This window comes from Choristoneura fumiferana, chromosome 22 (assembly GCF_025370935.1).
Source record: "Choristoneura fumiferana chromosome 22, NRCan_CFum_1, whole genome shotgun sequence".
NCBI classification, from domain to species: Eukaryota; Metazoa; Arthropoda; class Insecta; order Lepidoptera; family Tortricidae; genus Choristoneura; species Choristoneura fumiferana.
In genome coordinates this window covers 13,520,017-13,533,134 of record NC_133493.1, presented here as the reverse complement: position 1 = coordinate 13,533,134, position 13,118 = coordinate 13,520,017, and the positions used below count along the sequence as shown (strand labels likewise).

General features: G+C 38.3%; 1 protein-coding gene and 1 long non-coding RNA gene across 2 annotated transcripts in view; both read right to left on the bottom strand.

Annotated features, from left to right (window-relative positions):
* Window positions 1-13,118, bottom strand: part of LOC141440537 (uncharacterized) — a 304,669-nt gene that overhangs the window by 73,560 nt on the left and 217,991 nt on the right. The gene's annotated exons all lie outside the window — the stretch shown is intronic.
* On the bottom strand, window positions 179-10,105 carry LOC141440545 (juvenile hormone epoxide hydrolase-like). Its single transcript, XM_074105090.1, has 8 exons — window positions 9,997-10,105; window positions 7,588-7,770; window positions 6,181-6,408; window positions 5,416-5,580; window positions 3,593-3,778; window positions 2,448-2,610; window positions 1,889-2,123; window positions 179-1,204 (listed from the first exon to the last, which is right to left on the bottom strand). Exons 2-8 carry the CDS (start codon window positions 7,768-7,770, stop codon window positions 988-990), a joined length of 1,377 nt encoding a protein of 458 aa, XP_073961191.1. The 5' UTR covers window positions 9,997-10,105; the 3' UTR covers window positions 179-987.

Genomic DNA, 13,118 nt, shown 5'->3' with positions numbered 1-13,118 from the left:
CCTATTTTTTTTAGTTTTCCTTTTAATATGGATTTGATTGTTTTTTTATGTGATATCAAACTAAATACACATGACCAAGAAATAAATCGTATGCGTTACTTCTATGTCAATATACGAGCATAATGATGTAATAAGTACTTAGTTTAATTGAAAAGTTTTTTTAATAAAAATACACTCATATTCAAAACTTAGTTTTATTTATCAAAAACAACAAACACGCTTAGCCTTTTATTATTTACGCTGTTACTTAGAATAGGTGGAATACGTCTTTGGATACGAGTACTGCCTTTTCGCAACGTAACGTTTGGCAACCTGTTTCATTTCGCAACTTTTCATTTCGCAAACTCTAAAACTGTAAACATTTCAGGATTAATTTCAGGCCCATCGTGTAGAACCCTTTAGGTTAGGTTAGGTTAGTTTTATAAAAATCCTGAAATATTTACAGTTTCAGAAATATTCAACAGTTGGGAAATTAAAAGTTGCGAAATGAAACAGGTTGCCAAACGTTATTCGCCGAAACATTAGTAAACCTTTTGTATATCAATGAACAGATATCAATTATGATTTTTAATCCATTCTATGCAAAGAGAGTGATATGAATAAATAAATAAATATGGGAAATTGCGATCTATTCTATTCTAGGATTCTACTGCAATTTAAATAGAATACAATTAATTTGTATTTACAAATGAATAAATTGTATCTTTACAGTTAAAATAAAGAATTTAATTAGATACTACGTTTTAGTTGGTGCTACAGTGTATTATTTTCTGAGTACTTTTACATACTGCTCCTAGAGGCTTCGAAGGAGGCTCCGGACGAAAAACCGATGACATATATATGTGCGTTTTGACGCACTGATTCCAAATCACTAATAAACAGAAATCGAACAAAATGCCACTTACTGCGTTTTAAGATCTGCACGGCAGCATTCTACAATACATTATATGATCACTTATAATTATAAAACAGTGTGTGTCAACACCTTCAGGCTAGATTATTCACCCATGTATTGATGGAATCGATGCCTTTAAAGACGTCCTTAGCGAATTCTTCAGGACACTCAAAAGCTGGGAAGTGGCCCCCGTGGCTCCAGTGGGTCACTCCTACCAGGTTGCGGAATTTGAACCGGAGCAGTTTGGACGGGGAGTTATAGAGCTCTTCTTTCGTTTGAAGCACCCACATTGGGACTATTGCGTTGTGGCTGTAAAGAAAAAAATGTAAAAATAATACAATTTCGAAAATACAAACTGAGACATGGATGCACAGAAAAATCAGAAAAAGAGACCAGCACTGGGAATCGAACCCAGGTCCTCAGCATTCCGTGCTGCGTGCTATAACCCCTACACCACTGCTGCTGCACTGTTGGTAGTAGTGGTTTGATATGGTTTCACGGGATACCCGTAAAAGTAACAAATTTGAAGTTGAAATAAAAAATACAAAAAGACTCCAAAAAAAAACCAATCATAATAATACAATTGTTGATGCCGTGATTTTTGGTCGGAAAGGAGAAGTTGATCCGAGTGTGTAAGACAATAATAGCCTCTGCTTGGACTGTCTCCCTCTATCTATAGGAAAAAGTCTAAAATCTCATCATCACTACATTTATACTTCTCACAATGAGATGCCTAGGGCCATGGTTTTCACCCGGGCTCAATGCTGATTGAGAACTTCGTATACACTATTGGATTCCTTCGCAGTTGTGAGTGGGTTTCCTTACAATGTTTTCCTTCACCATAAACCTCAAGGTAAATTTCGAATGTGATTCGCACATCTTCGAAAAACTTAGAGATGCAAGCTCGGGCCCGAACCCAGGACTCTCTGCGTAATTCGAATCACTAGGCCACCATGACCTTGTGAGCAACAATTAGTGCCTTACACCACTTACTCTGATAACTTCAGGTCCCTATTCTTCTTGGAGAATTCTTCAGCATACAATCTCATTGACGAGGTGATCTTCCCGGTAGCCCAGTACAGCATCAGGTTATCAATGAGCTGGTCTTTAGTCCAACGGTCGGATAGTCCACCATCTGGGCGGTTGCGGTTGTCCATCTTGGTCCAGGTTGAGAACTTCTCCAAGATATAGGCAAGGAGACCAGCTGGTGAGTCGGAGAGGGCGATACCTGTGGAAAAGAGATGAAGATTAAAGGATGAGCATGGTCTATTCCACTTAGGTTGACTTTCGGAATCTATAAAGTTAACTATATAACTTCGAGTTAACTACTAACTCCAATCCTATCAGCTGTAGATTATGCAAACGGCCTTTGTTTTTATAATTTTCTGGGTATCTTTCAAAAAGGACAACGTCAAATAAACAGAAAATGAAATTTGTCGCAGGTTGTAGACCATTATTACTTTTAATGAGACTGACATAAGTTTAATAAAGAAAATTCTAAAGTAAATTATATTGTTGCCTCAAACGGCAACCATCCTCTATCCATCCTTACCAACAGTATCAGGCTTGGTGCAATGCAGGTGGAAGTACCCCGTCTCCTCCATCATCTTGGAGAAGTAATTGGACAGAGGATACACGTTGGTGGGGTGAGAAGAATCCGTGGACACGAAAGGGATATAGGCACCGAGGAACATCATGAGCGTTGACTTCCCGCCCTAGAACATGGAAGAGAAGGGTTATGATAGCGATGGAATGGACTTACAATACAACACAATACAAATATTATTTATTGCACACCACAAATCAGTACAAATAATTTACCTAATGAAATTTTGGTTAAATTATGGATAGGAATATTACTAATCTCCATTAACATGAAGCTTTCGGACAGATGCAAGTTGAGCTGGCGTTATTCATAAGTTAGGTTAGCCTTTATTTGACTTTTGATGTAATTTCAAATCTTGCAAGTCATTATTTCACCCACTTCTATTTAAAAAAAAACTAGATGAAGAGAATTTTGACTTTGAATTTTAGGCTGGTTAAAAATTTATTAGGTAAGTATGGATATAGAGTTTAAATGGTAATTAATACAAGTATACTGCCCTCCAAAGCCACAAAAAACACTTTTGAGTTATTAATACTATTGTGTAGTTTTAAACATTCTGTATCACATGGTGTAAACGACAGAAAAGCGTTTTTTTTTTGTTTAGATAGCGTCTTTCGGCTTAGGAGGGCAGTGTAGTACATAGATAAACAGATCAAATTAAATAGAAGAATCTGTGCCGGATTAGCCCATAGGCAAATTAAGGTGTGGATTGCTTAGGTCTTAATTAACTTAATCCGGCATTGAGAAGAATAATGAACAGCTCTAATTTGATTGTGATGATTTGGGAACTGTTTTGTCTCATACTCTCTTTCAAGTTGCTTAGCTACTGCTGATCTTTTATCACAGTTTTTGCTACACGCAAACCCTACCTGGTGGGGATTGATAGTAGAAGTACTTATTTAAAATAAAACCCAACAGCTCAACTATCCAGTATTTTATAAAATTATCACCTTGTTTCAACCACATTACAGCCGGGGATACGAATAGACGAGTAGACCACATTACAGCGGGGGATACGCAAATACTTAAAATGTTATATTGCAAACCCCACTGACTACAATAAATCAAAAATATTAACAAAACTGACTTACCAAGGCCATAGCCATATTGCAGTGGAATCCCAGTATATCAAAAGGGAAGAGGGTTACCATGGAGGTAAGGATCCCAGCGCCCCAGTCACCACCCTGGACGTAGAACCTCTTAAAGCCCAGTCGGAACATAAGGTTTCGCATCACCACGCATATTTGGGCGGTGCCCAAACCTGTACGAACAGCAGCCTGCACAAAAACGGTTTGATCTTCAGTAAACTGGAGTGGTAGAAGGTTTTTTTTTTTTGAAACGAGCAAGTGGGTCTCCTGACGGTAAGAGATCACCATCGCCCATAGACATCTGCAACACCAGGGATATTGCAGATGCGTTGCCAACCCAGAGGCCTAAGATGGGATACCTCAAGTGCCAGTAATTTCACCGGCTGTCTTACTCTCCACGTCGAAACACAACAGTGCAAGCACGCTGCTTCACGGCAGGATTAGCGAGCAAGATGGTGGTAGAAATCCGGGCGGACCTTGCACAAGGTCCTACCACCTGCCTGCCTGCTGGATATAAGAAAACCTTGTGCTTAACACCCATGTATAAAGCAGCGTTTCCACCAATAATGTGCAAGGATGTATTGCGAGGGATGTGTTTTTGACTAACCAATAGAAACGCTTCATTTACACATCCTCGCACAGCACATCTCTGGTGGAAACAGCTGAGCGGAGCGAGGCGAGGCAAATGAAACGTTTCTATTGGTTAATGAAAAACATATTCCTCGCAATACATCCTCGCGCATCTCTCGTGGTTACACTGCTTAAAAAGTGTTTAGTTTAAACTTTCCTAACAATGTTATGTTGTATTAATTGGAAGTAAAAATTTGAGCCAAATCATAAATTATACACACACTAAATATACTCAAAGCAGTCGAAAACGGTACCGTAAGGTCGGGGTAGTTTGCCCTTGAAGGGTAACTTTGGCCTTTGGGATTAACTCAGTCCAGCAGGGCTACTATGAAACTCGAAACTCGAAGTTCGTGTCGTGCGGTCCCTTTGACACTTTTTATACAATTTAATACAAGAGCGAGAGGGACGGTACGATACGAAGTTTGAGTTTCGAGTTTTGTAGTAGCCCTGCTGAGGCCGTATTGCCTGATATTTCTTACGCTCGCGATCGCAATCAAATGACAGATTTCTCATACAAAAACTGTCATTTGACTGCGATCGCGACCATCAGAAACGTTAGGCAATACGGCTCTGATTTTATTATTGCTTTGAGAATATGGCTCTTTGCCATGTGGTTGGTATTAATTAATCGATCACATGTTTATGTTTTATTTTCAGTTTTATTTTTGTTTTAATGTGGGCCAAAGTAACCCTCTCATAGGTTGTACCGACCTTACGGTATATATATGTGTTACTTTGATGCAATTATCTAATTGCTATTGACTGAAAAGTAAAAAATGCGTGTTACATTTTCGAAACGAAATAGAAATCACAAGTCCATAATTAAAAATACCTTATTGACATGTCTTCTTGACAATATCATTTTCTTTAGAACTTTTAAAGTCCTCGAGGTGCCTAGAGACTTAACTAGTTATAGCATTTTTCTACTTATAACCTGTAGCTACGGTGACCACTTCCTTCTAGCTTATATCCTTTCTCAGAATAATGTTGTAATAACTTAAGTTTTTCCTTTCTTTTGTTACGGATGGCAAGTCTAGAACTACAACCTCTTGCTTTCTTTCTCCACTGCACCACGTAAGTAAAAGGAGCTAGGTAAAAGGTATTAATTTTATAATTCACTGATAAAAAACTTAGCTAAGGCGTCACCTGGGTCAATCAATTATTTACTAAGTCTAGGTTTGAGTAAAACTACTTACATCAGAGAATCCATAACCAGGAAGGCTGGGCACAATAACTTCAAAAGCGAAGTTGTACCCTGGCGTGTGACGAGTCAGGATTGGGATGGCTTCGTAGAACTCTCGCACGGAGCCGGGCCAGCCGTGCAGAAGCAGGAGAGGGAAGATCTGCACACCTTCAGGAACCTAAAGATAAGGACCTAAAGGTTAGGTTTATAGGATCTCAAGCAGATAGTGAGGTTTTGGAATTTATGTATGTTAAAGTTGAACGTTAAATGATTGAAGAAGAAAAAAATCGTCAATTGAAAATGCAAACTGAAATATAGATGCACAGAAAAACCAGAAAAATAAGATCAGCACTGGGAATCGAACCCAGGTCTTCGGTATTCCGTACCGCATGCTATACCGCTACACCACTGCTGGTCTTATTTTTATTTTCAATTTAGGTTTTACGGGATGACCGTAAAAGTAAAAAGTTTGGAATTGAAATAAAAAATACAAAAAGATTCCAAAAAACCAATCTAAAAAAAACGTCGTTAAAAAATCTGCACAAAATCCTACGATTCAGTTTAATGATGAATGTGAGATTCCGAATAAAACTGGGTCTGCGTAGAAACTACCTACGCCCTAAGTACAAATTGCTGTCAACAAATTAAAATAAATTAAAAACAATGATTTTAAATTCGTACGTGTTCAGTTTTGAATCTCAGTCTAATTCATAAATTATTGATGTCCTGTCTGGATTTGTAAACAATTTAATAACGGATGACACAACATTAATTTTACCTTAGGCTTAACCCTGATAAAGTGGATATCCAAGCCCTGAATATTGGTCTTGAACTGCGGAAATTGGTTCAAGAACTGCTCCCGTTCTTTGAAGTTGTACTCGTCTTTCCAGTAATCCAGCCAGGAGTTGATATGGTCGCTGTTAAACCCGTAAGTGAAGGCAGCATCTTCGAGAGGAGGGGTCCAGCTACGGTGATTACTTAGACGTTGGCGAAGGTCTTTGATCATCTAGAAGAGGTATAGAGGTTAGAAAAGGAAAGAGGAACAAATGAAAAATAAAGTTCGTTTTGCAAAAGTCGACCGACTAATGAGACGCGAGACAACTGTAGAAGTTAAATTGTAATACTCAGGGGAATCTTCATTACAAATGTCTCAATGATGATATATTATTTTAGTTAGAGTATTTAAACATGAGAAAAGGACAAAGAGAGCCTTATTGCCTAAAGCTGCATTCAGACACGGCGGAAATCGCGCGGTTTTAGCACACCGTCTCTATCTCAAGCAATATACTCTCTGAAAAGAGACGGTGCGCTCAAAACCGCGCGATTCCCGTCATGTATGAACGCAGCCTAAGACACTTGGAATCACAATCGTTTTCACCACTTCTTTCTGTCATACGGTAAAAGATGAGGGTAAAAAGAGATGGAGATTGCGATCGCGAACGTCAGCATGTTAGACAACAGACATGAAACACGGCTTCTGCTCGAACTTATATGTATATCACGAAAACATCTCAATTTAATAACTGGTTTTAGTATAAATTGTATAAGTATAGATAATAGTCCTTTTTTTTCGTTAATTACTATATAAAAATCGTGTATGTAACTGGCACGATCGGTCGAGGTCGGGGTTGTCTTTGTACTCTGGCCCCTTGACAAAGTATGACTTCTAGTAATCTCAAACAATAAATTGCAGCGACGGGGTGGCAGAGTGTGAACATGTCTCTGACTTCGGTTCGATTTTATTTTTTATGAATAGAAGAGCGAGACTTCCTAATACAGGTATGAAATACCTACTAGGAGGGCTCAAACACCATGTTATTTACCGATTTGTCACTACCCAATAAACTATTTATTATTATTATATTCATGACAAAATACAGCTTTCTAGTACTAACGGTCACTGAGCTTAGCCGCGGACAGACAGACTGACGTCATGGCGAAACTATTTAAGGGTTTCCAGTTGACTACAGAACCCTAAAAAGACAAGAGCCCTTTTGCGGCCTACTTACAGAACAATAGTTTTAATTTTGATTTCGTAACACTTGGATGCACCTGGGCTAACATTAACCTTATTGTCTCAAAAAAATCTTGTTCCGAAAGGATTGTTTTAATGAAAATTTCCGAAAGAACAACGCTTTCCGGTAACTAATTGAAATTCGTTTGAGCTCTGAATCCAGTTACTTACATCATCACTGAATTCGACCTTAAACGGTCTTATGCTTGTGTCTTCCTTGCCCTTCAAGTCAATGGGACCCCACCACTCGTTCACGTCCAGTTTGGGCAGTTCTGGCTCCGGCTTTGGTTTTTTGAAGAAGACGACGTAGATGAGGCCGGTGAGCATCGGTATTAGAATCCAGAAGTACGCCATCTGAGGAATAAGGTGCAGAAATAAATTATAGAAGTTGTTTTCGTTTGTTTTTTGGGAGCACTGGAAAGTAAGCTTAAGAACTATCGCATCTTAAAACCGTATCAGGTAGAAAAGGTAAAAAAACTAGATTTTGTGCTGCTTATGATTCTTGCTTGTAAATTGAATTATTTTTACCCGACTGCCCGAAGGAGAGTTATGTTTTTCAAGCATGTGTATGTACTTTGGTCTTCTCTGTAGACGACTGGATGGTTAACAACATGATAATGAGGTAGCTACCATCAGCCAAATATGTGGTGTACCAAAGTTGATAATCGTTTGCATGTCATAAAACAATAATGCCAATAGATATGACTTTCGACTTGAAATTTCGACTTTAGCGACATATTTCGTTTGATAGGAACTTGTTTAAAAATTGATAGACCACTTATTTGGCACCTTATGGCACTAGACTGGCTGTTTGGAACAAAACGCGCTTCGCATCAATCATCATTCATCAATTTATGATTTAAATTCGGATTTGTTCCGCGTATCTTAGTTTTAGAGAAGCTCGATATTTCGGCACCATGATCACGAGACGACTCATCTCTAAAATCAAGGTACGCGTAATCACACCCGAGTTTAAATCATAAAATTAGCAATGTCCTTCTATCTACTACTAATTTCTACCTTTACTATTATGTTAAGAACTGCGTCTGTTGATGTTATTATCCCTTATTATACTTTTCTGAAACTTGGTAAAATTCTTTATTAAGCTTAGCCACAATAACTTATTTTATATAAAATCAATAGCGAATCTACTGTGTTAAAAATAAAGTTGTGTTAAATACCTGTGATGTATATATATCATTTATTAATATTGTAAATCTGTTTAAAAAAATATATACCGGTTTCTTGCCGGTTTTTCCGAACCGGTGGTAGTTTTTTTTTGACATTCATAAGTGCTTGTTATAACCTAAATTGAATAAAGATATTTTGACTTTGACTTTGACTTTGAATTTGGCTATTTGGCTTGCACTATCTTCCGAACAAACTTTCACTTTGCAACCGTCGTACTAATTTCGAGAAAAAAACAAACGACCTGAATTTGAAAAGTTGTAAACAGACACCAACTTCCCTCCCAATTGTCAAATAATATCATTTGTAAATTAATTATAATTATCACACTCATAAATAACTATTTGCTATGTAACAACACACAACCATAAAAACCAAATCTGACATTTTTATTACTAGTTTAATTCTAAGTTTGTTTCCAAACGGGCGTTTTTCAAAACAATAGACAAAAACATTGAACCAAACTTTACTTCGCTTTTTAGCATTGAAAAGAAGATAAGATCTTGACGTGCCTTTTTATTGAAAAACACTTTTGAAAAATAAGCTACAGCAAATACGAGTATGCAACAATGAGGGATATTGCGTAAGAATTCGCCGCTAGAGGCGCTAGTGTAGCGTGAGGTCTCCGAAATGTCAAATCTCATAGTTTTTGGGTGAGCTACGCGGGTTTATTTATAATTAGAATAATTTTGTGAATATTTTGCAATATCTGAAATTAATTATGGCAAATATGCGTTCCGGGGCAATGAATGTCTGTGTTTTGAGAAAGTTTTGTCTTTCGGAAACCTTTGTCCTCCCTTTTTTTCGAACAAAACGGGGACTATGCAACACTGTGGCATGCTCGATATTTTTATGGTACGGTTTTAAGGTGTATTAAATATGATTTTAATCTAAACTTTGTTTTCACGCCCGTAATAACAGACTTTGAAAGTCATACTTAAAAACCTCACGCAACAGTGCGCCATCTAGTGAGACAAAAAACGATAGCCCTCATTAGCGAGGGCATATGATCATTTACATTCTTTTGTTATTAAGTAATAATTACTATTTTTTTTAAAACGTTTTTCAATAAAAAGACTCATCAAGATTGCTTACCTTTTTTTAATGCTAAAAAATGTAGTACCTATAAGAAGGCGTCGCCATTCATTTTGTTGCCATTTTTCCGTAGGAACATTCAATGTTTTTGTTTCTCGCTCGTGGCAATTGGAAATGTTATTGTCCATTGTTTAAAAAAAACTGCGCAAGGAACCCCACTACATTATTAAAATTTTAATGTAAACTAAATCAGTACTGCCAACCGAAACTCAGTAGTTTGTTTGCTTTTGAAACCGGCTGCAAGCCCAATTGGGCTAATTAGCAAAAAGATAAACAAATGTGTATATCAATAGGTACCTTGTTTACGAACGACACAGCAGTCCACTATCAACCACTGAACTCAACTAACCGACATGAAGGCCAACTGACTATTAAAACGTATTACTTATCAGAGTGCGTCATTATGACTAAATAATATTAACATGAGAATCGTGTCGCGATCGCGGCAAACTAAGGTTCATTTTGGTTGCGCTGTGCTAATAGAGAAGAGACGTATTCGTTTAAAGAGAGATGGAAGCAAAAGTAGTCAGTCAAAGTATCTTTATTTGTCAACATAGTTGTTTAATATACATAAGGTGTTAAGTACAACGTAATTGGTATCACTTTAGTTAGTATAGTGGTGGTTAGTTGTAGTTTTTATTTACTATGTCAAAAACAGACAACATTTTGGTCTAGACTGATTAGTAACAAGGAAAATATTATATAGTTAGTCTGATCTGATAGTATATTTTTACAGTCAGTTGTGCAATAACTGAGACTTGCATGTCATCGTGAAGTCGTCTTATTCCGTCAGTTCAGGTCTTATCAAGTCATCAAACTGAAATAAAGTGTCCAAGTCATCTTCACTATTATAATTATTGAAAAAAAAGGTGATGCCGCCGGTGCGAAATGTAATTCACTTCCGTTATTCCGTGTAAATACGATTTAAGCTATTCAAGGTCAAAAAATGAGGCCGTATGGCTGTATTGCCTAACATTTCTAACGCTCGCCATCGCAATCAAATGACAGTTTTTGTATGCGACATCTCAGTCAATACTGAGCTCGGTTCTCGGTCAATTAAAATCGGTCCAGCCGTTTTTGAGATATTAAACTTTGAAATGACAATGTCGGAGGTTTTTCATCTTTTAGGTTATTTACCATTTGTACTTTGTACTTTGACGGTAGACATCATCTAAGTCAAACTTCTGTCTTATCGTCTTATCAGATTAGAACGGTACTTATCAAAAACTATACCTAACAAAAGTCACTCCATCGCTACCTATTTATATAGTTTGCTATAACAAATGTTATTGCTATTATGTATTTTTGTGTGTGTGTGTTTTATTTGTTTGTGTGTGTTGCCAGTGATGACATACGGATCTGAGACGTGGGCGCTAACGATGGGCCTCATGAGAAAACTCAAAGTCACTCAGAGGGCTATGGAGAGGGCTATGCTCGGGGTTTCTCTACGGGATAGAATTAGAAATGATGATATCCGCAGTAGAACTAAGGTTACCGACATAGCCCGAAGAATTGCGAATCTAAAGTGGCAGTGGGCGGGGCACATTGCTCGCAGGACGGATGGCCGATGGGGCCAGAAGGTTCTCGAATGGCGTCCGCGGACCGGGAGACGAGCTGTCGGTAGGCCTCCAACAAGATGGAGCGACGACTTGGTTAAGATCGCGGGATCGCGGTGGATGCGGAAAGCACAAGACCGGTCTGAGTGGAGAGCCTTGGGGGAGGCCTATGTCCAGCAGTGGACGTCTTTCGGCTGACATGATGATGATGATGATGATTTTTATGTGTAAGTATCGAATAAATATTTTTTCTTTAAACGATCTCTAACAAATTATGTTTCTAATTTACCTAAAGTTAAATCATCGCTATACATAAAAAAAACTGTTTAACAAAGAAATTAAATCGCCGAAAAAACTGAAAAGCAGAAAATAATATACCTTTTTTTATTTAACCTTAATCTAACTAGTTTAAAGTCAATGTCTCAGCACGAGCCGGCAGGAGTGATTGAAGCCCAACATAGGTACAGAGTAAGCCGTGGTGGCCTAGTGGTTTGACCCATCGCCTCTCAAGCAGAGGGTTTGGGTTCAAACCCCGGCCCGCACCTCTGAGTTTTTCGAAATTCATGTGCGGAGTTACATTTGAAATTTACCACGAGCTTTGCGGTGAAGGAAAACATCGTGAGGAAACCTGCACAAACCTGCGAAGCAATTCAATGGTGTATGTGAAGTTCCCAATCCGCACTGGGCCCGCGTGGGAACTATGGCCCAAGCTCTCTCATTCTGAGGGGAGGCCTGTGCCCTGCAGTGGGACGTATATAGGCTGGGATGATGATACAGAGTGATCAATCCAAATGGGTCAGTAGGGGGAAATCAGAAACTAATGATAGAAAGCGAAATCTGTTCTTAGGGACCATGGCTTCGATTTTAGATTTAATAAAAATGGTTTATTTTTTTTGCTTTCTCTCATACATAACCGGGCATCGAACCTGGTCAAAATCTCTGTAAACTATTTTTTAAATTAAGCACATTTTTTCGTTGTTAGTTAAAGTTCATTCGGCAGACCGAGAAGGAGATGGCGGGACGATCTGGACACGTACGCAAAGGACTGGCCTGACATTGCGTCAGAACGAGAGTTGTGGAGGTCAAGAGGGGAGGCTTTTGCCCAGCAGTGGGACACTATACAGGATACTTAAAAAAAAAAAAAAAGCTAAAGTTCATTGTGTGAATCATAAGTGAAAAGAACACATTTTACAAGCTTTTATTTAACTTGCAATATATGTATGAATGTATGTATAAATGTATGTATGTACCTAGATACGCGGCAAATGTTGCGAGGTGAATTTGAGGCACTTACCACTTACCAGTAGGTAGTCGGATTGACTTCAAATTTGGCATTCTTATGTAAATCTGGTGACAATACAATAATCTGGTAGTGACATCCTGGTGGTCCGGCCAGGATCGTCTCCGCAGGACGGAACTCTTCAACATCATCATCCCAGCCTATTTACTGTATTTACATCCCACTGCTGGGCACAGGCCTCCTCTTAGAATGAAAGGGCTCGGGCCGCAGTTCCCACGCGGGCCCAGTGCGGATTGGGAACTTCACACACACCATTGAATTACTTCACAGGTGTGTGCAGGTTTCCTCACGATGTTGTCCTTCACCAAAAAAAATAATCTACCATTTCTACCAGGCTAATTTTTGCGCAGCTAATCATCGTCGGCGGCAACAGAAATACATAATCAGTGAAAATTTCAACTGTTTAGGTATCATGGTTCATGACATATAGCCTGCTAACAGACGGGCAGGGAAGTCGATGGGTAGAGCTAATTAAGAGAGCACGTTTAATACGAAATTTGCCATAAAATACGACGAAAAATCATTATACACTATAATATCGTACGTACATAAATAGTTTTATA